At 38.4% G+C, this 20240-nt stretch overlaps 2 protein-coding genes across 3 annotated transcripts; both read left to right on the forward strand.

Moving 5' to 3' along the window:
- Nucleotides 1-750: 750 nt before the first annotated feature.
- Nucleotides 751-5467, forward strand: LOC110158692 (uncharacterized). Its single transcript, XM_055156009.1, has 4 exons — nt 751-792; nt 2008-2101; nt 2246-2333; nt 2966-5467. The coding sequence occupies exons 1-4, from the start codon at nt 774-776 to the stop codon at nt 4145-4147; spliced, it is 1383 nt and encodes a 460-aa protein (XP_055011984.1). The 5' UTR covers nt 751-773; the 3' UTR covers nt 4148-5467.
- Nucleotides 5468-6593: 1126 nt separating this feature from the next.
- On the forward strand, nt 6594-19092 carry LOC110158693 (uncharacterized). 2 transcript variants are annotated; one of them, XM_055155607.1, is made up of 13 exons: nt 6594-7076; nt 8441-8534; nt 8978-9065; nt 9519-9840; nt 10349-10442; nt 10875-10962; nt 11161-11464; nt 11758-11851; nt 11948-12035; nt 12598-12970; nt 13744-13837; nt 13978-14065; nt 14620-19092. In XM_055155607.1, exons 1-13 carry the CDS (start codon nt 7004-7006, stop codon nt 15280-15282), a joined length of 2463 nt encoding a protein of 820 aa, XP_055011582.1. In that variant the 5' UTR covers nt 6594-7003; the 3' UTR covers nt 15283-19092. The 2 variants fall into 2 exon arrangements, with proteins under 2 accessions (XP_055011582.1, XP_055011583.1); XM_055155608.1 differs by having other exon boundaries at nt 7040-7076; nt 8428-8534.
- Nucleotides 19093-20240: the final 1148 nt, after the last annotated feature.

Raw genomic sequence — 20240 nt, forward strand, 5'->3', positions numbered from 1 at the left:
CCTTGCCCTATTTAGTTAATTGATTAGACATACAGATAGAAATAGAATATCTTGTACATGAACTGAAACTATCTTTGCACCCCTCATCTGTAATCTAGTCCCTGTTTTCTAGGTCATTGTATAGTGAATTATAATAGTACAATAATAAAATATAGCAGTACATAAATAACTGTATAGCAGCACATCAGTTACATCATAGCAGTAGTTATACACCTCCTAAGCCTAGTTATTTATCCTAACTGTATCTTGGTTTCAAGGGTATTTTTGTCTTAGCAGAAACTAACGAACACGAGAGGAAAAAGGGTTATTTCCCTCAACAATACAACTGACACTTTGCAGCTGATATCCTCAGTATTCCCTGGGGGTGTGATGCTAACTGGTGGCTCTGCTCTGTCTGAAGCTTTATTCAACTTTAATCTGTGGTTTATTTTAACACAATCTGACCACAATCTGATCAGAACTAGATAAATCAGAGTTACACATCAATTTATGAAAATTCCATAAGTACAGTTTTTCAGAAGCACACGTTTTAAATCGTTTTAAAACTAACACTGTGAAAGCTCTATAAAGGAGATGCGTCTAGAAAATCACTAACTTACATGCTGATTAAAGTTCAAGATCATATTACCTGTTTTTTGCTCTTTTTTTGTGTGATTTTTTTCAACCATGTGGAGCATGCGTTCTCTCATCCGTCCTCTAGGTGGCGGAGCGTTTTCCAGTCCATGTTTTCTCTCTTCCGCTCTTCTCACGGATGTTTGGGAAGAGGAGGCAACATGGCGAACACATACAAAAGTACATTTGTACTTATTTATTTATGATGTATATGTTTGTGGTGGGTTTTGTTGACCATTGCAGGGATTATAGAGAAACAGCTGTATGCGTAAATGTTTTGATCGCTGGTTTGGTGTCTGTGCGACGCTGGTTTCACATGTACGAAGACGTGTCCAACCGATGGATCTATTACCCAATCGCTCAACAAATGATCTAGGAAACTTAGACTTATGTGCTTTGATTGTGTTTTACTTTATTTTTATTTGAGGATTAGGTTTTATACTTGATGCAATTTCAACAGATTAATAATATGATTTATAAAGAAGGATATGTGTAATAATACTCTGCATTGAGATATGTTGTAGATAGAATATGAAAAAAATAAATAGTCTGCCTATATTTTCATATTTTAATGCATAATAGTAAATTAATGTTTTGTTTTTCTGAAAGAGGAGTCAAAAACCTGTTGCTGCACCTTTTTCAAAAATTGCGCATTGTACATATTATCACAAATTTTGAATATAAATTTATTATGTGAAATGATTTTGATTAAAAAAAAAAAAAAAAGGTCTAACCAAAGTCTCATCCGGGAATAAATCAGGTATAAACCAGAACTCAATCAGGTCAAAATCATCAGGACTAAACCTGGTCTAAACTTGGTCTAAACTTGGTCTTAATCTAGTCTAAACCTAGTCTACACCTGGTCTAAACCTAGTCTAAACCTGGTCTACACCTGGTCTAAACCTAGTCTAAACCTGGTCTAAACCTAGTCTAAACCTGGTCTAAACCTTGTTTAAACCAGGTCTAAACCAGGTCTAAACCAGGTCTAAACCAGGACTAAACCAGGACTAAACCAGGACTAAAGTGCCTCTGACAACTGCAGGCCCACACCCAACAAGAACTCCAATAAACCAGGACTGAACCAGGTCTAATTATGGAATAAACCAGACCTAACCCATGATTAAACCAGGATTAAACCAGGTCTAACCCCGGACAAAACCAACGCAGGGCTAAAGTGTACTAGGCCAGAAATAAACTGGACTCAATCAGGACTTAACCAAGAAACTACCATAATAGTTTTGAAGATGCTCAGGGCCACTTGTCTACATCACAGTTTGTCAAACTTAAAACCGTTTTAAGTTGCTTCTAATATCTCCCCCTCTAACTGACATCTTGCAAACATATTCATGGTATTTTACTCAGAAATGCTAATGTGTTTTTAAAATTTGATTCCAGTGACCAATCGAGACATCCAGCAGCTGATTCTTCTGAGAGCCAGTAATGCTGCCATTTTCACCGGGAGGAAGAACTCTGCATTGAGAGGATGGAGGTGAGTGACCTTGCTAAACAGCACAGTGGCAGAGTGGTTAGCAATGCATTATTTTTTTGCAGCAAGATGGTCCCAATCTGAAGTCAATGATGAAGTAATACATAAAACATATAAATAATCTAAAAATGCCTTGTTTACCCACAGAGCAATAAAAAGAGAGCTGGGGCTTCAGGGGTTGATGTCGGCTCGTCAGCTCAAGAAGAAATGGGACAACCTGAATCAGAAGTACAAGGTGAGTGTTTTGTGTAATTAGTGTATGACTCAAAGTCTTAATTTTTCAAATAATCAAAACTTAGAGATGTTGGTGGGGATAGGTAGTAGTAGTGGGGGTAGGCGAGAACACAAAGTGTGTGAGCATACAGGATTACTCAAACATGTATGAATTGTGCTGTGTGCAGTGATTTAAGAGTTTGCACATATGTCTCTTTTAAAGCAACACTGTGTAACTATCTGGAGGTGGCATGTCACCATCTTTATTCCATTGGAAATAGAAAGTAAAAACCATACTTTAGAATATTTTCCTTGGAGATAGATAAGTTGTATGTAACACTGTGGAATATTATAGCTAAAGGAACAACATTTCCATGAAAACAAGCAAGAAATTAGCTCTTCCAGTTGGTCAAGTTTGTAGAAGTCGTAGAGGTTAGGTTAGTCAGGTTTGTCAAGATGCAAGGTAACTCGCAGTAAGGACAGATTATTTCCAACATTTTTCAGTGCAACAAAAACACCTAAAATGAAAAACAAAACAAAAACATGCTTTACTTTAGTGTATTTTTTGCCTAAAAGGTTGCATACTGCGGCTTTAAACTGAGTACACTTTATATTCATTAAATCCTGAGATGTGATTTGTGCTTTACTTCTCAGGTGATCAAAAACCCTCCTGAAGGCGAGAATCCCAAGAACCCTGCAGCCTGGCCCTGGTTTTATTTGATGGACGATGCAGTGAGCGGCCGACTGGACAACGCCGCTAAAGTCATCGAACTCCTCCCCATTGACGACGAAAAACATGAAGCGGACCTACCCTACCGCCCCTGCTCTGACTCGGAAGAAATCATCAGCGCTTTGAACGTCGAAATGGCCCCAATCGAAAGCGAAGAAGACGTCGAGATGATTGACAAAAGCGGGAACTACGAAGAAGGGACTAAAAAACCAGACGAAACCGCGCCGCAAGCTCCGAAAATAACGGTTAAAAGGCTGGAAAGTGTGCCAACCATGCCCAAAAACACCCAGACAAAAACAGAACCAAACACACAACCTTCACTGCTATACGCAACGCTTTTACCAGATTCTACGGCTTCAGTTGCAAGTAAAGTTCCTACCACCTCTGCTCAAAGTATAGTGGTGCAAGCTAAACCTGTCAATAATACTAGTACGCAAAATGGCCAACCAACTACAGTACTTTACGCGACTTTGCTACCAGATTCAACCGCTACTACATCGAACAGTGGTACTAGAAATTGCCTTGCATCAAATCGGAATATCGCTTTGGAAGTTGCAGAGTTAAATAAAAAGTTATTGGAATATAAAAGGGAGAAAAAGGTGCTGGAAAAAGAACAAGCCGAGTTTGACAAAGAGTTGATCAATTTGGAAAGCGAGAGGGAGCAGTTAAACAGAGAAAGGCAGGCATTAGACTTGGAGAAAATTGAAAACGAGCGCGATAGGGCTTTGCTTGACAAAAACAGAGCCAATTTGGAAAGGGAGAAAGCTGGAGTGGAGAGGGATAAGGTTTTGTTGGATCGCGATAGGGCATATCTAGAACGAGACAGAGCGATTTTTGAACGAGATAAGATTTTCTTGGACAAAGCAAAAGAAGATTTCGAAAGACAGAAGGATACGATCAGGGATCAAACTACAGCCCCTGCATCTGGGGTTGAAAAGGGGCGAAACGACGGAGTTGCAACAGAGGGAGAGGAACGCATGGATGTCACAGAAAAACACAACGATTTGACAGACAAAGTTTTAGAAATCTTGACAGCAGATGGAGACCAAGAAGAAACAAGGCATAGGTTTGCTACTTTAGTTAAAAAACTGTGCGAAAAAATGTAAAACTGTAAAGTAAGTGTAAATGTAAAAAAAAAAAAAAAACTTAAAATATAGTTGTTGTACTTTAGAATAGCTCACTCAACTAAAAGAATAGCTAGTTTAGGGCTGCAGTGATTAATCAACTAATCTTGACTAATCGACAATAAAAAAAAAAATATAAGAATTGTATTTTGATAATTGGTATCGGAACAATACAGATCCTAAAATATATAAAAAGACCTGTTTATAACATATAACACAAGATGGTGGGATTGTTTAATTAAAATATGTAGCTTAACCTCCTGTACTGTATTTGAATTTCATCAATAGTACACTTCTTTCATAAATATTTTCGAAGTTTTTCAGTGCAGTAAAAAAGCCAAAATTTAAAAACTACTGCTTTTTTGCCAAAAGTTACACACTGTTACTTTAAATTTATGTGACATTTGTACTTTATTTTTAGGTGATCAAAAATATTCACTATATTTCAACCTTTATTTGGTTGATAACATATTTAAAGGGCCCATGTTACACTGTTTAAAGATCTATGTTATAATGTTGTTTCCTCATCAAAAACATAACCGGAGTTGTGTTTCGTTTTTTTCATACATGTTAAACATCTTCACTAGAATCATTTAGATCTTGTAAACCCTAAAATTGCTAATCTCTCCTACCACTTCATGACATCACAGGGTGGAACAGAGCTGTAGGGCTGTAGACCGACTAATAATAAAGGATTACTCATATGTGTGCATGAAACAAAACACAACTCCAGGTATGTTTTTGAGAAGGTAACAACATTCTTAAAGCTCACAAGAATCAATTTTGCATAATATAGGACCTTTTATTTCTACCCTAACCCAGTAATTTTTTTTTTTCTTTCTGTACTAATTGAGAAATATTTGCATAAAACCTCAGTTTTATCTTGCATTATTAGTTTACCAAACTAAATGTAAATAAAAATTGCAATGCCTTATTACATCTTATGGGTGGTGAGCTATTCTAGTGTTATCAAACATTTACATTTCAAAAAAAATTTTTACAAAATGACAAATGAAAAGTCATATAACAGCTTACTGTAATATTTGGGTCATTTTCTTCAGATTTCATTTGGATTTATGGTGTTTTTGATTAATTGTGTCATAATGGAATAGCCTTCGGAACAGCACAATATCTAAAAGTCATATGTATTGATGCATAATTTGAAAAATAATTAGTATATTAATGAGTTATGGTTGGTTAGCTAATTTGGTGCTCTTGAGTTATCCAATATTTGTGACTGATCACTGTCTCAAACTCTCAGTTGTATAGATGAGAAGAAGGCTGAGCTTTGGTTTGTAAAATAATGTAAATACAAATATAACTTTTGTAACTAAAGTGTCTCTGTGTTTTTATTATAATTAGCCAACATGTGTTTGATACATGTGAGGAATTTATTTACATATCTCTTGTTTGTGCTTAACACCATAATACTGTAGCATTACTTTTTTTTGTTTTTAATCCTTGCAGGACAGTTAAATTGGTGGTATGAACTGCACAAATTATTATTATCTTTTCATATGCTTCAAATAATCCAACTAATTTTAAATCATTAAAAACTCAGGCATATATTTTGAATATGATGAAATGCAGTCATATTGATAGTTTGCGGTGACATCACTCTGACATCACTCTGGGGGTGTTCTGCCTGTATGTATACAGCACTTCAGCACTTACCATGGTGACACATGGCACATTAGGGGAGTCTGACAACAAGAAAAATTACAAAATGGATTTAAACAGCACATCTGTAGGAGCCTGTGATCAATACAAGCATTCATGGTCCTGTTTGTAGTTCCAGCTTTGTCATTTCTTTATGGTCAAAGCTCAGGTAAAGTCTAACTTAAGTAACAGAGCTTCAGACAGAACTGCCTGCAGTTTGCGTCAAGCCCCCAGGAAATGTTGATGAGAACAGCTGCAAAGTATATTAGAGTTATATAACCAATATTATTAAGACTAAAGTGTGTACAGTTCCCTTTTATAGTTTAATTTGGGGTATTTTGAAAGAATGCAGAAAGGTTAAAGCAATGGCATTTGCTCTGGCAGCAATAAACAAGTGGTCCACTACATATAAGGTGCACTGTGTAACTTATTGCATTACTGTGAATGGGGTTACCTCTCCACAGAGCTGATCTGTAATGTGGCCAGGTGGCATCATCTGCTCTCCTCCATGAAGCTTAATTCCATACCGCAAAGCAATAAAATCTCCATGGAGACAAGCAGGTGACGGACCCTCCACCAGAAAAGTTACACAATGCATCTTGAATTACGTTACTGTAAAATGAAATTAAATATTACATGAAACACGTTTTTAAAACACTATAAATACCCTTTATGAAACTCTCCATATTAAAAAAGAAAACCATTCCCGGTGCTGCTCGGGTCAGACCAGGGCGGAGTTTACCCCGAGCTGCCCGCCCTCCCCTCCACTGCAGAGGGAAGCAGGATGCTAGTTACCTTCGGTGTAGCCATGAAGCTTTAGCCTTCATTCACCGCTTTTTTAATGCACTTAGTGGGTACATATGTTTTATTTAAGCCGCCCCGGTGGATATCTATCGGATGCACCATTAAACAGCGCTTTCGGATGAGTTAAAACGCCAATCTCCACGTTGTTTTGATATTGTTGAGGTTAGCCACTGTTAGCACCCCCTTACTTTTGCATGGGGAGTTAGCTTAGCACGTCAAAGTTAGACCAAATCTTATCCGCGAACGTATCTTACTATGGAAAATAGCCTAAAACCAGCTTAGTTATGTTTTTAAAGTGTGATAATTATAATGTAGTTTGGTTTAGACATAAATATAAGCACTCTGTAGCCTCCTGCTTAGCTCTGAACTCGGGGTATGACTTCTCATATGCTGTCAATGGAGCCTCCACTGGTTACACTACCTCAATTCACCGAAAACTCATATAAAAGTAAGTATTTACCACTGGTTTAACGTTTAAAAAAACTTGTGGGATTTATTTAAACGATATTGCAAAAGCTTTTAAGGTATTGTGCAGCTATTACTGTTAAAGATAGTTCATTTATCATCAAAGTTCTAAGTCATTGAGAGGGACACAAATGGTACTATATTTCCAGCTTTGCATGTTCTACAAATTAAAGGGCCTTTTTTTGGTCTTTGTTATAATGTTGCTTCCTCATCACAAATACTTGGAGTTGTGTTTTGTTTCATTCACACATTTAACACAAATCCTGCATATTTAGGTTGAGTTCTTCTCTCAAACGGAAAACACTCTATTCCATCATTTGGATGATTTCAGCCCTCAGACTGCAAATTTCTAATGGACAAAAACGTAAAAGGTAGCTGTTAACTTGAACACTGCTGCTGTAGATGTAGAAAGACTAATAAAGGATTACTCAAACGTGTGAATGAAACAAAACACAACTCCAGGTATGTTTTTGATGAGGTAAGAACATTGTAACGTGACTGAAAGCTCACAAGAGTCAACCTGCAGATCTGCTCTTGGGTCATATAATTCCTTATAGGTGCGCTGTGTAACTTTTGGTCGAGGGTCTGCCATCTGCTTTTCTCCATGGAGATTTTGTTGCTTTTGTCTGGCTATGTCCTGGTATGGCAACGCATCCATCTTGCATTTACTCAATAATAGAGATGGGATGAGACACAATTTCTATGAGATTCAGTCCATGAGAATGAGACTTTTAACAAGGTTTTAATATATTTTTGAATAAATAAATTGTGTCATTCAGTTCACAATTTTGGCTTCACAATTTTTCATGTATTTAATTTAATAGTTTTGCTGTCATAGCACTGCATTTTGGTACTACAGCTTTTCAAGAGGAGTTACTCAGATAACCTCATGTTTATCCAAGTCAAATGTAAAAATATCAGGAAAGCTCCACACAAGATAATTTTTCTCCAGTGTGCACAATCTTATGGCAGTTTTGTCTCACGAGATCTTGTAGTACAAGATTCCGTACCGTCCCTACTCAGTAATATTTGTAATGACATAAAAACTTGTGACAGTTCTCACCTCTCCACAGATATGACATGTAACTTGGTCTAATGGTGTTACCTACTGTTGAGATAAAAGTGTAATGTCATACTGTGGAACATTCCAGACAACATCTCCATGGAGAGAAGCTGGTGACAGACTCTCCATCAAAAAAGTTACACAGTGCACCTTTTAAAATCCAAATACAGTGATTAGTTGACTTTAACACAAGTTTTCGACTAAGACACTATCAACAGTTTAAGTGTAATCTTTTCGGTCTTGATAAATTTGTCCCTGCCTCTCTCTGTTGTATTCTGCTGCAGTGACTGAGGACGACGTCAAGAGATTGATCGAGTTCAGAGCGTCCAACGAGGCTCTGTTCACCGGAAAAAGGAATTCAGCCAAGATCGCCTGGAGGTACAGACATCAGTGTTAATGGGCTGTGTTCACTTCGAGAATGTGGTGTTGTTATAATTTCAGAATTTCAGAGGGTGGGGCCTATATAACTCTACAGGAGATTCCCTGTTATTGGAAGAAATATCCAAACGTATGATCCATAAATATCGAACCTTATCATTATTTGTTTGTGATTGGCTTCATAAATTTTCAATATTAATTTTATGCTTTAAAGACCTTTCAGTTGACAACAATGTCTTTTTAAGTAATGGCACCGCTTTTTCAGGCTATTGTGACAAAAATAATGTTCCTTTTTTTATACTGACAGAGAAGACATTGAACTTTGTGCCAGTTTTTTGTTTCATGTGGATAGGCCCAGCAATTACAGAGGGATTAACCATAAACCAGGTCTACAAATCTGCAACCTGAATCTGAGCTGTTAAATCTTTTTTTTTTTTTTTTAGTGTTATTTTAAAAGGCCTGGGACTCGAGGGGAAACTAACTCCAGACCAGATTGCCAAGAAATGGGACAATCTTCGAACAAAATATAAGGTATATAAAAAGGTTATGAGTTCTCACTTGAAATTCTTCTATTGTACACATTTTGTATTTCATTTTAAGTGAATGGTCTGTAAAATAAACCCCTGAGTGCCCTTGTCAAAGCCTGATCTCATTAGCCAGGCCAGGTTAGGTCTTGGATGGGAGATCTCTGTGCATTTTGTTATGTCTGTGGGCAAGAGACTAAACTTTGACTCCAGTTTCCATACGCATAGGTGTGTAAATGCTGAATGAAGTCTGTTTGTGGGAGCAGATGCGGCTGATGGAAATGTGTCCTTATTTTTAGTTTATCGCCTTTTTTCAGTCTTTTACAATTGTTTTATATTACAGACAATACTGTATGTTCAATATTATAGATTTTCAAATAGATAGATTTCCACAGCAACAATTGGATCATTATTATTGTATATCTCTGTAATTTTCACTTTTCCCTCCATGTCTCTGCAGGACCTGAAGCAGCCATACCAGGGGCAGGAGGTCTCTGGAGTGGTGGAGTCGTGGCCTTGGTTCCACATGATGGAAGAGGCGATGCATGGACGCCTCTACAACAGCAGCATGGTCCTAAACCCAGACTCTGAGCCCGACCAGAACCAAGAGCAGAACCAGACGCAGAACCAGACCCAGGAGAACCAGGACATCCTCGAGTTCCTGATAAAGACTGAGATGGACGAGTCGGTGAACATGAGCCGAAGGACGAGAAGCTCGACAGGGAACACTACCACAGGAGCAGCTCTGGGTTGGAGGAGGATATCAGAATGCTCCTACAAATGTAACATATATTCAAATGTTTGTTATGAGATAGAACTATATTAATCTTTCCTGAGAAATGGGCTCTGTCCTGTCTCTCCCTCCCTCCTCTCTTACTTTCTTCTCTCCTCTTTCTTCCTTTTTTCTCACTTTTATATCTATCTATCTTTCTGTCTTTTGTTAATGCTTTAAGTTTTTGTACTCAACCCCTAACAAAAATGATTTGGCTGTGGATTTTCTGTTATTTCTTAAAAAATGTCTTTAAAAAGTAATCATAAATCAAGATACGTTTTAAAATAACATGTAGAGTTTTGTAGACTGGACTTTCTCTGTATAGATTAGAATGCTGATTTTTACTCTTAAAAATTGAAAAACAAAACAACTTCAATTTAGACAGTTTGTACTGGTAGTTATTCCTCACTTCCATTATGCATTCTGAGCATCCTAATTATTCACTGTAATTAGTTTATAGGCACTGTCACTGATCTGATCTGTTTTTAATTTTCTGCATTTCATCTTTTTTTTTCTAGGGACTGACAATGAAACGGAAAAGCTAATCAAACTTCGAGCTGCAAATGAAGTGCTGTTCACTGGAAGAAGAAACACTGCTAAACCTGCCTGGAGGTGAGGAACCTAAGGAGTATGCTCCAAGGAGACAGACCATGTTAAAATGGGGACTAAACCCAGACTGAAATAGCCCTGAAATAGACTAAAACTGGTGAAGTAATGGTGATTTGTTTTTGTTGGCAATTATCATGACTATACAAACAACTATTGTCTTTCCTTTCGATCCCAGTTGAATATTATTGTTAACTGACCCATCGCTACATTAGGAGTGAACCAGGATCAAACAAGGACCAGTGTAAATGCATTAATTAAAAAAAAAAAATCCATTCAGTTTATACAGCGCTCAGGTACACACCATTCATACTACATAATGTGGGTGAAGTGCCTTGCCTAAGGATACAACAACAGTTTTTGCCACTGCTGTTCCACTGTTGCCCAGTCTTGCTTTACTCCTTACTCACATATATAACTGTATGTTTTTTGTTCCAGAGCCATCCTGTTTGAGATGGGACTGCAGGGGAAAGTGTCCATCGATCAACTGGCAAAAAAATGGGACAATCTCAAGAGGAAGTACAAGGTCAGTTCACTTCTTATCTACACCTTTCCATAGGATGATGTCTATCAGGCCCTATTTGAAACGTCACCCATTTATCATGAATATACAAAAGCATGATATAAAACAATATTCTACAACTTCACAAAAGTGGCGCCATGTGAGTGAGTTAGTTTCAATTAATTTACAGCAATACTTAAACTTATCCCATGTCTCTCTCAGGAGCTGAAGTTCCCTGCTCCCGGTGTAGATCCAAACCTGAGCTCGTGGCCTTGGTTCTTCCGGATGAACGAGGCGATGGAGGGACGCCTGGCCGGAGCCGCCCCCCTCCTCACTCCCATCATTGAAGACGAAGATGAGTTCTGTGAAGCTCCCTCCCCGATGCCCAAAAAGAGACCAAGACGTAGCCGTGGGATGACGGACTTCCTGACAGAGAGCGAGATCGACCTGCTGGTGGAAAATGTGGAGAAGAACGGAGCGGGGAACTTAGCTGAGACGCACAGAGGGAGTGAATACAGCTACAAGTGTGAGGAATATTCAACTAACAATACTGCATTTCAAAAAGGGAAGGGCAAAAGAAACAAGGATGATTTGATTTTTTCAAATACAGCTTACTCATACATATTTCATACACGTTGCCTTTGTATATTCAGATATGAAACAACATTAAAATTAATATTTAATTTTATTGTTAACAATTGTATTCTCCTGCATTTGAACAGAAAGTAGGAGGGAGCTATAGTAATTTAGTGAAAAGATTGAAGCAACAGTGCAGCACCAAAATTTTAATTATTCGATTGTGCTGTGTTGTTATTTCAGTGACGGAAGAAGACACTCGCAGACTAATCGAGTTACGAGCAGCGAATGAAGTTCTGTTCACAGGAAAAAGGAACACTGTCAAACCAGCCTGGAGGTATAATCACACATGAGGCAGAGGGGGTTTGAGATTATTTTGCAGCACTGTGTTTGGTTTGAGTTTGTAAAATATAATGTTATATTTGTTTTTCAGGGGAATTGTGAAGGAGCTTGGCCTCACAGGGAAAATCACTCCAGATCAAGTCGCAAAGAAATGGGACAATCTCAAGACCAGGTTTAAGGTCAGAAAAAAACGACTATTAATCCTCTTTTCTATGTAAAGTCAAGTTTGTTTACATGAGGAAGAGGGTACATGAACTAGAGAAATAAAACCCATTTGTCCATTTGTCAGGTACATTTATTATATTTGAGAATTAAATTAGCATTACATTTGGTATTATTATCAACAACTTAAACTAAACTTCAGTCCTTGTCCTTGCCCTGATGAGCTTTCTGGTTGGTAAGCAGCACCGCTGGCTGTACGTACATGTTGACAGCAGCGCGGAACACACTGTCAGCTGTTGGTTAAACACCCATTGGTCTCATTGTGTGGGGCTGACCATAACTGTAGTTCTGTATGAGAGCATATATTATTACAATCTTAAGCAGCATTTTATGTCCTTGTCTTGAACCTGGTAACCGTCTCACATGACATAACATAATCAGCAATGTTCCTACAAAACAAAATACACTTTTTGTTAACTCACTCAAATACAAATGCTCAAATACATGGGGTACAGGACCTTTTTAGGTATTTTTATTTGTGAAAATGACCCCTTCTGCAGTTTTTTTTTCTCCTAACAGGACCTGAAGTTCCCTCCTCAGGGGATGGAGGGCCAGGTGAACCCTGCGGGCTGGCCCTGGTTCCAGCTCATGAGTGACGCATTCGAGGGCCGTCTGCTCGGGAAAGCACCCGCCGTGGAGCCTGTGTGGAATAACGCAGACGACACCCTCTTCCTGTCTTCCCCCCCACCTTCTGTGCCCCCAGAGAGAGACTGCCCCCTGGAGGACCGGAGCGCGGTGCAGGAACTGGAGCAGAGTCTGGTGTCAGAAAACTCCATAGAAAACTCCATAGAAAACACAGAGCACGAGGAGAGCCTGGGACACTCGGAGGGGAACGTGACCCTTATAGACGCCAATGGAGAGGAGTCATCACCCACAGAGCACTCATATAAGAGTGAGTAGAGGAGGTGGTCTTTACATTGAAAGCTTCATGTTAGATGGAGGGCAGGAGCCTTTATGACTCTGTGGGGAATTCATTGTCTTTTAAAGAATCCTTTATCCTTTATTATTAGTTTTTCTACATCTTCAAAGCTTAATATAGTTGATTTAACCTTGTGATGTCATGAAGTGGTAGTTTTGAAGTTAACAGCTACCTTTAACCTTTTGTGCAGTAGAAATGGGCAATTCCAGGGCTGAAATCATCCAAATGATTCTAGTGAAGGTGTATGGAGTTTAAAAACACAGTCGAGCACTTTCTTTATTACCTCATGGCATCACAAGGTGGAACAGTGTTTTCTGTTTGAGAGAAGAACTCAACATAAACATACAGGATTTGTGTTAAACATGTGAATGAAACAAAACACAACCCCAGGTCTGTTTGAGTCTGAAATTCACACTGTATAAGTACATACTGTTGCATTCCTGTAGTTTGTGGCCAGTTAGCTACATAATTGTAAAAAATAAATACATTTTAACATAAAATCACATGTTTTTGCTCTCTCACTTAAAAACAAAAAAGTAGAATATTTTTAGACTTATTTAAATTGATAATGTGTCAAATTGTTTTCTTCAATGTCATGAAACTTTTTATTTACACATGTTTTTTGTTGTTGTTGCTAATTATCATCGTCATACTTCAAACTAACATGATTTTGTTTAGAGATTGTGCTTGTCAAGAAACTCCTACACTGACTCAAGTACATCCATTTTCTCTTTTGTTTGTGTCAGTGTCGGAGGAGGACACACAGAAGATGATCAAACTCAGAGCTGCAAACGAGGCCTTATTCACCGGGCGCAGAAACGCCGCCAAAGCTGCCTGGAGGTACTGCAGTCTACTGTTCACTGTTGAAAAACTTGAAATATGTTTATACTGTGCACTATGGTTCAGTGTTAAAGTATTATATATATATATATTCTGTCTTTACATAGATTCATCTTTAAACTGTATTATGTCCTCCTCAGAGCGATCCTGAGAGAGCTGGGTCTACAGGGGAAGGTCTCCACTGTTCAACTCGCCAAAAAATGGGACAATCTCAAGAGGAGATACAAGGTACAGTTAAGAGACTGTCATATTAGAATGTTGTTACCTCATCAAAAACTAACCCGGAGTTGTGTTTTGTTTGATTAACACATGTTTGAGTTAATCCTTTATTATTAGTCAGCCTACATTTTCAAAGATCAGAATGCTCTGTTTCATTTTGTGAAGTCATGAAACTTTTCAAATTAACAGCTACTTTTTACCTTTTGTTCAGTAAAAATTGGCAATCCCAGGAATGAAATTACCCATTCTATTACCACGACATCACAAGGTGGATGTGGAAGGGGTGTTTTATGTTTGAGAGAAAAACTCAGCCTAAATATGCAGTTTGTGTGAATGAAACAAAACTAAACTCCAGGTATTTTTTTGATGAGGAAACAACATTATAACAGATCCCTCAGTTGTCCAGGTAGGAACAATCAATCAAAAAAATGTTTGTCCAGTTGACAGAATAAAATGTTTCTTTTGCTGTTGTAACAGATCAAAAATAGCATAATATAGGCCCTTTAACTTGTATGTTTCCTTGTTTCCTAACCTGATCAGTGTGACCTTTGACCTCTCTTTAGGACCTGCGGTTTCCTCCTGTTGGGATGGAGACGTCAGTGGACCCTTCCTCTTGGCCCTGGTTCAGTTTGATGCATGACGCCATCGAGGGCCGCTTGTCCCACAGCGCCCCCCTGCTCGACCCCGAGAACTGCGGCGAAGAACCCGACGACCCCCCCAACAAACTTCGCCCACAGCGCCAAATAGCCCCTCCCATACCTCACCAAGCACCGCCTACTCCTCACCAACCTCCGCCTACTCCTCACCAACCCCCTCCTCCTCCTCCACCTCCACCTTCTCACCAACCAGCCAATCAAATTCACATCCCTCCCAATACCGCCACTCCTACGCCCACCGCCCCCGCTCCCGATTTTAGCACGGAAACATTTGTGACTGAGAATAACGTAGCTCTGCATCGCGAGTGGGGGATTTTGGACCGAGAGCGCGCCCTGCTGGAGAGAGACAGACAGCTGGTGGAGCAGGAGAAGGCTTCTGTACAGAGGGAGAGGGCGGCGGTGCAGGCGGAGAGGATGTGGCTGGAGCGGGAACGCGCCGATCTGCAGCGCGACCGTGCCATGGTGGACCAGGAGAGGGCAGCGCTGGCACGGGACAGAGAGATACTGGACCAGAGGGCGATCATGCTCAACACTGTAGGACACGTGCAACACCTCAACTCGCTCATGTAGAGTCCGAACTGTTGTTTTTAAAGGTGCGCTGTGGAACTTTTCTGCTGGAGGGTCAGAACGTGTAGGGCTGGGCAGGTAAATTAAAAGGCCTGTACTTGATTTCAAACCATGACACAAGGGCTGGGCAGGTTTAGCCCACTAAGTTTTTTCAAAAGTTGTGATCTTGCACCATGACAGAGCAATATTTGGACTTTTTAGCACATCGGCTCTCTGCCTTGTGGTTTTGGTCAATCTACTACCTAAAAAACACAGTATTAATTATTTGTAGTAGTAAATTTAAATTACATAATCTGCGGAAAATAATAAAAATATCATCCCAAAAATATTGAGCTTATTAGGCATCAATTCTTGCTTTGTTTAAAATACAATCAGTATTGGCCATGAAAAAAACCTTCTCGGTCGATCTCTAGTTATTTCCCATCATTCTTGGACAAAAAGAGGTGACCCTGTTAGGAGCTTCAGTATTAGTTGATACACAAAAAATGCTTAGTAAAATGTATAGATTTTTCTATTATATTCTCTCTTTATTAAGACTGTACTCAAAATATCATATTTTGGCAATACGTGTATCGATACAAAGATGTTTTTAAACAACAGAGAATGACTATAAATTACAGAGTTGTGCATCTATTAATCTGCTAATTACTGCATGAAGGCTTAATAGACAGTTGTATTCCATTAAGGGCATTGTGAATATGAACTTCCGATGCATTTTGTTATTCTACATAATCAGTACCTCCATTTTTAACTCCAGTTTTAAGTGGCATCCATGTATTGGGACATATATCGTGTCGTGGATGAATCATTCCACACCAAATCTATGAATGTCATCGCTCGACCATCTCAGATTTGACTGAAAAAATTCTAGGAGGTTCACACACTTTCTAAGAGGAAAAGTCCCAAATTTTTCCTTATAGTTTTGTCATTAAAAGATATTTTGTCAACTCCCCCCCTGATCTGTTTTGAATAGAGTTTTCCAAGGAGCCACTTTCAGATTGCTGTATCTAAAAAACTATTTAAGGCCGGTCCAAGTCAAATTTTCAAGGGTTAAAATGTGACAAATGTACTTGTAGAATCTGGACTTTTACACATGTGCTTTTGGTTTATCACAGATTTCTGGGGGCTTAAATTTACTCAAAAATTCTACTCTTCAAATATAAGTGTGTCTCTGTAGGACTGTGGAAAGTGCAATTTGTATTTTAAAACTGACCCTCTGTGATGATCGCTCTACAAGATATCAAGTGTTAAAAATGGAAAAAAAATAAATATTTTTTTTTAGATACAGCAATCTGAAAGTGGCTCCTCGGAAAAGTCTGCTCACAACAGGTCAGGGGGGAGTTGACAGAATATTTTTAATGACAAATCTATAAGGAGTTGGGAACTAAAATTTGGGACTTTTCCTATTGGAAAGTATGTGAACCTCCTAGAATTTTTTCAGTCAAATCTGAAATGGTCGAGCGAGGGCATTCGGAGATTTGCCGTGAAATGACCCAGATTCTACATTGGGTCACGTATTGTATCGTGAGCTACTTTGCAATACCCAGCTCTTGTATCAATATTTATTCAGATTCAGATGTGTATCTATTTTCAATACTAGCTTCGGTAAGGGTATCGATTTTTTAATTTTGTATTTTTTGTGACAGCTCTGCTCCATGGAGACGTCACTTCTTTGCTTGGAATGCTTCAGGGCATGGCGTTAAACCTATCTATCTCTATGGAAACAAGCCAGCGTCTGACCCTCCACCAGAAAATGTACACGGCGCGCCTTTTTAATCCACAAAACCGTTACTTTATTTCTAAATTACAATGAAAGTTAAAGTTCAAAGTAAAACAGTGAATCAGTTAAAGCATTCACTTGACTTCAACATGTTCTAAAGTGTCAGTTCATGAGTTTCAGTAGCATAACGTTTTCTTTTCATGGACACCATTTTGAGAACTTTCGAAAAGAGCATTTGCTTTTGATTTGTATGTTGTTATGGCAACGGTTCTCATTTTTCAGCAATCTGAAACTCACAGGTGGTTTAAAATGGGCCTCAGAATTCTATGGTAGAGTTTGCTGTTTATCTGTCATATTGCAGATTTGATGACCTGGTTTATGGTTTGTATCTCTTTAATTACTGGACCTATTCATATGAAACAAAAACTGGCACAAAGTTCAATGTTTTCTTAGTTCGCACAAGCAATTTAAGGGCACTTATTTCACTCTAATGTTAAAAAGTGGTGACATTATTCAAACACACAAGCGCAAATGCTGTCAGCTGAAAGGGAGCTAAGAGATTAATATGGCAAATTCAAATTCACGATTTGAATTTGGCTCGAACCCCTTTCAAAGATTGATATTGCAAATTTAAATGCTGAATTTGAATTTGAATGGCAAATTCAGGTAATGATAAGGTTCAAAATGTTGTATACCTTCTCTGTTTGGTTATTGCTTTCGAAAACAGCAAATCTCCCATAGAATTATATACACAAGTGCCCTCCATTTGAAATTTTGACGGAAAAGCTGTTCTAAAGCTAGTTCAGGGCAAATTTGAAGTGTTTTTTCACGGCCAGTGGTGATATTGATTGTTTAGAATTCAGACAAATCAAAGGCTGATAAGGTTTGCCGATATTTGGGACAGATTTTGATCATTTTCTCCAAATTATTGTTTAAATGTATTCAAAACTCACCCATAGCACTTTCTTTTCCGCCAATCTATAAGAGTGCGGTATAGTCATGTTTCAGCTGTTATCTTTTAGCACTAAAGTGTTCAAATGAAGCTTTATGCATATACTTTTTCCAGCAGGTCAATCAAAACTAAATATCGAAAATTTAAGACAGATATCCTAAACAGTTGCCAACCGATTTACATATTGGCCTATCTCTAGTGTTTTTCGTAGCATTGGTTTGTGGAATGGCCACAAGACTTGCTGATCTTTTTATTTGACCCTCTCCTCTGCTTCTCTGCTTCATCTGACCCTCTCCTCTGCATCATCTTCTTTATCTGGCCCTTTCTTCTGAATTCTCTGCTCCATCTGCTCATTCTGACCCTCTCCTCTGCTTCTTCTGACCCTCTTCTCTGCTCCTGTGCTTCTCTGACTCTCCTGTGCATCCTCTGCTCCATCTTAAACTCTCCTCTTTAGTGTCTGCTCCATCTGATCTTCAACTCTGCACCATCTGCTCCATTTGACCATCTCCTCTGCATCTTCTATTCCTTCTGACCCTCTTCCCTGATCTTGTGGTCCTCTGACTCTCTCCTCTGCATCATTTGCTCCATCTGATCCTCTCCTCGGCAAAATCTGCTCATTCTGACCTTCTCCTCTGCTCCATCTGCCCCTTTCCTCTGCATCCTTGACTCCTTCTGACCCTCTTCTCTGCTCTTGTGCTCCTCTGATCCTCTACTGCATCATCTGCTCATTCTGACCCTCTCCTCTGCGCCTCTGACCCTCTACTCTGCATCTACCCATACAGTCACTATCCTTCCTCTGTACACACTATTTTAATGTGGGCACTACAGTATCTCCTAAGCCTCTCCCATGGGCCGTCCCTCCTTTATAAATTGTCTCGATAATCAGTATTTATTTCAACCACTTGTATAAAGGAACATTCTTGCCACTTTTGGATTTGAAAATATTTTAATTTCTTTTGGACAACGCCTTAATCAGTTGTAGAAAATGTTTTGTAAAAAAAAAAAAAAAAAAAAAAAGCAATAATCTTGTGTTACAGCGTGGACTGAAAAAGTGTGTTCAGATTGTTCATGCGTGTGATATCATGTAAAAAGTTGGTCTGTTTGGTTTTTAAATTTTCAAATATATTTTTTAAAAAGTTAAGTCTGTGGTTATTTAAGTCAGACCTCCATAAATGTTCTGGGTTTTTTTTTTTTTTTTGTATTTATATGTAAAAGGCAGATTAAACAACAATTTTCAAAAGTTTAATCTGTCCTATAAATACAGTTTTTTTTGTTTTAATTTGCATAAATTCTTTTTGCATGAGCGCTTGTGCACGCATCCTGTATATTTAGGTTGAGTTAGTTTCTCAAACAGAAAACACATCGTTCCACTTTGTGATGTCATGTGGTAATACAGAAAGTGCCCCATTGTGTTTTTAAACTCCATACCTTCACTAGAATCATTATTTAGTATCTGGAATTGCCTAAATCTACTGAACTAAAGCTTAAAAACTTAGAAACTTCGTGACATCACAAGATGGAACTGAGCATTTCGAGCTTTGGAGATGTAGACAGACTAATAAAAGGTTATTCAAACATGTCTGTATGAAACAGAAGGAGGAGGTAAAAACATTCTAACATGTCTTGAAGCTCACAAAAGTCAATTTTGCGTAATATAGGACCTTTAATTCATGCTGTGTTATGAATGGGGAAATGACAAAAAAATATGATTGTGACGATTATTCTTGGCATTTAAAGGTTCTATGTTACAGAAAACAAACTCTTATGAAGTTTAAGCCATGTTAGAATGTTGTTACCTCATCAAAAACAGACCTGGAGTTGTGTTTCTAAACCAGGACTGTGATTGGTCTATGATTTAGTCCTGTTTAGTCCTGGTTTAGTCTTGGTTTAGTCCTAGTTTACACCTGGTTTATACACTCTATGGTTTAGTCTTGATCTCATCTTGATTTAGTCCTGGTTTGGTCTTCATTTAGTCCCAGTTTATTCTTGATTTAGTCTTGGTTTATACATGATTTATACAGTCTATAGTTTAGCCCTGATGCAGTCCTGATCTGTCCCAATCTAGACTTGATTTAATACTGACTTAGTCTTTGTTTAGTCCTGGTTTAGTCTTTGTTCATTTTGGTTTAGTCCTGGTTTATTCAATCTATAGTTTAGTCCTGATACAGTCCTAATCTGTCCTGATCTAGGCTTGATTTAATCCTGATTTATTCTTTATTTAGTCCTGGTTTAGTCTTTGTTCATCGTGGTTTAGTCCTGGTTTAGTCTTTGTTCATCTTGGTTTAGTCC

This window comes from Boleophthalmus pectinirostris, unplaced genomic scaffold (assembly GCF_026225935.1).
Source record: "Boleophthalmus pectinirostris isolate CB_2022bp ecotype Guang Dong unplaced genomic scaffold, ASM2622593v1 HiC_scaffold_2, whole genome shotgun sequence".
Classification (NCBI taxonomy): Eukaryota; Metazoa; Chordata; class Actinopteri; order Gobiiformes; family Gobiidae; genus Boleophthalmus; species Boleophthalmus pectinirostris.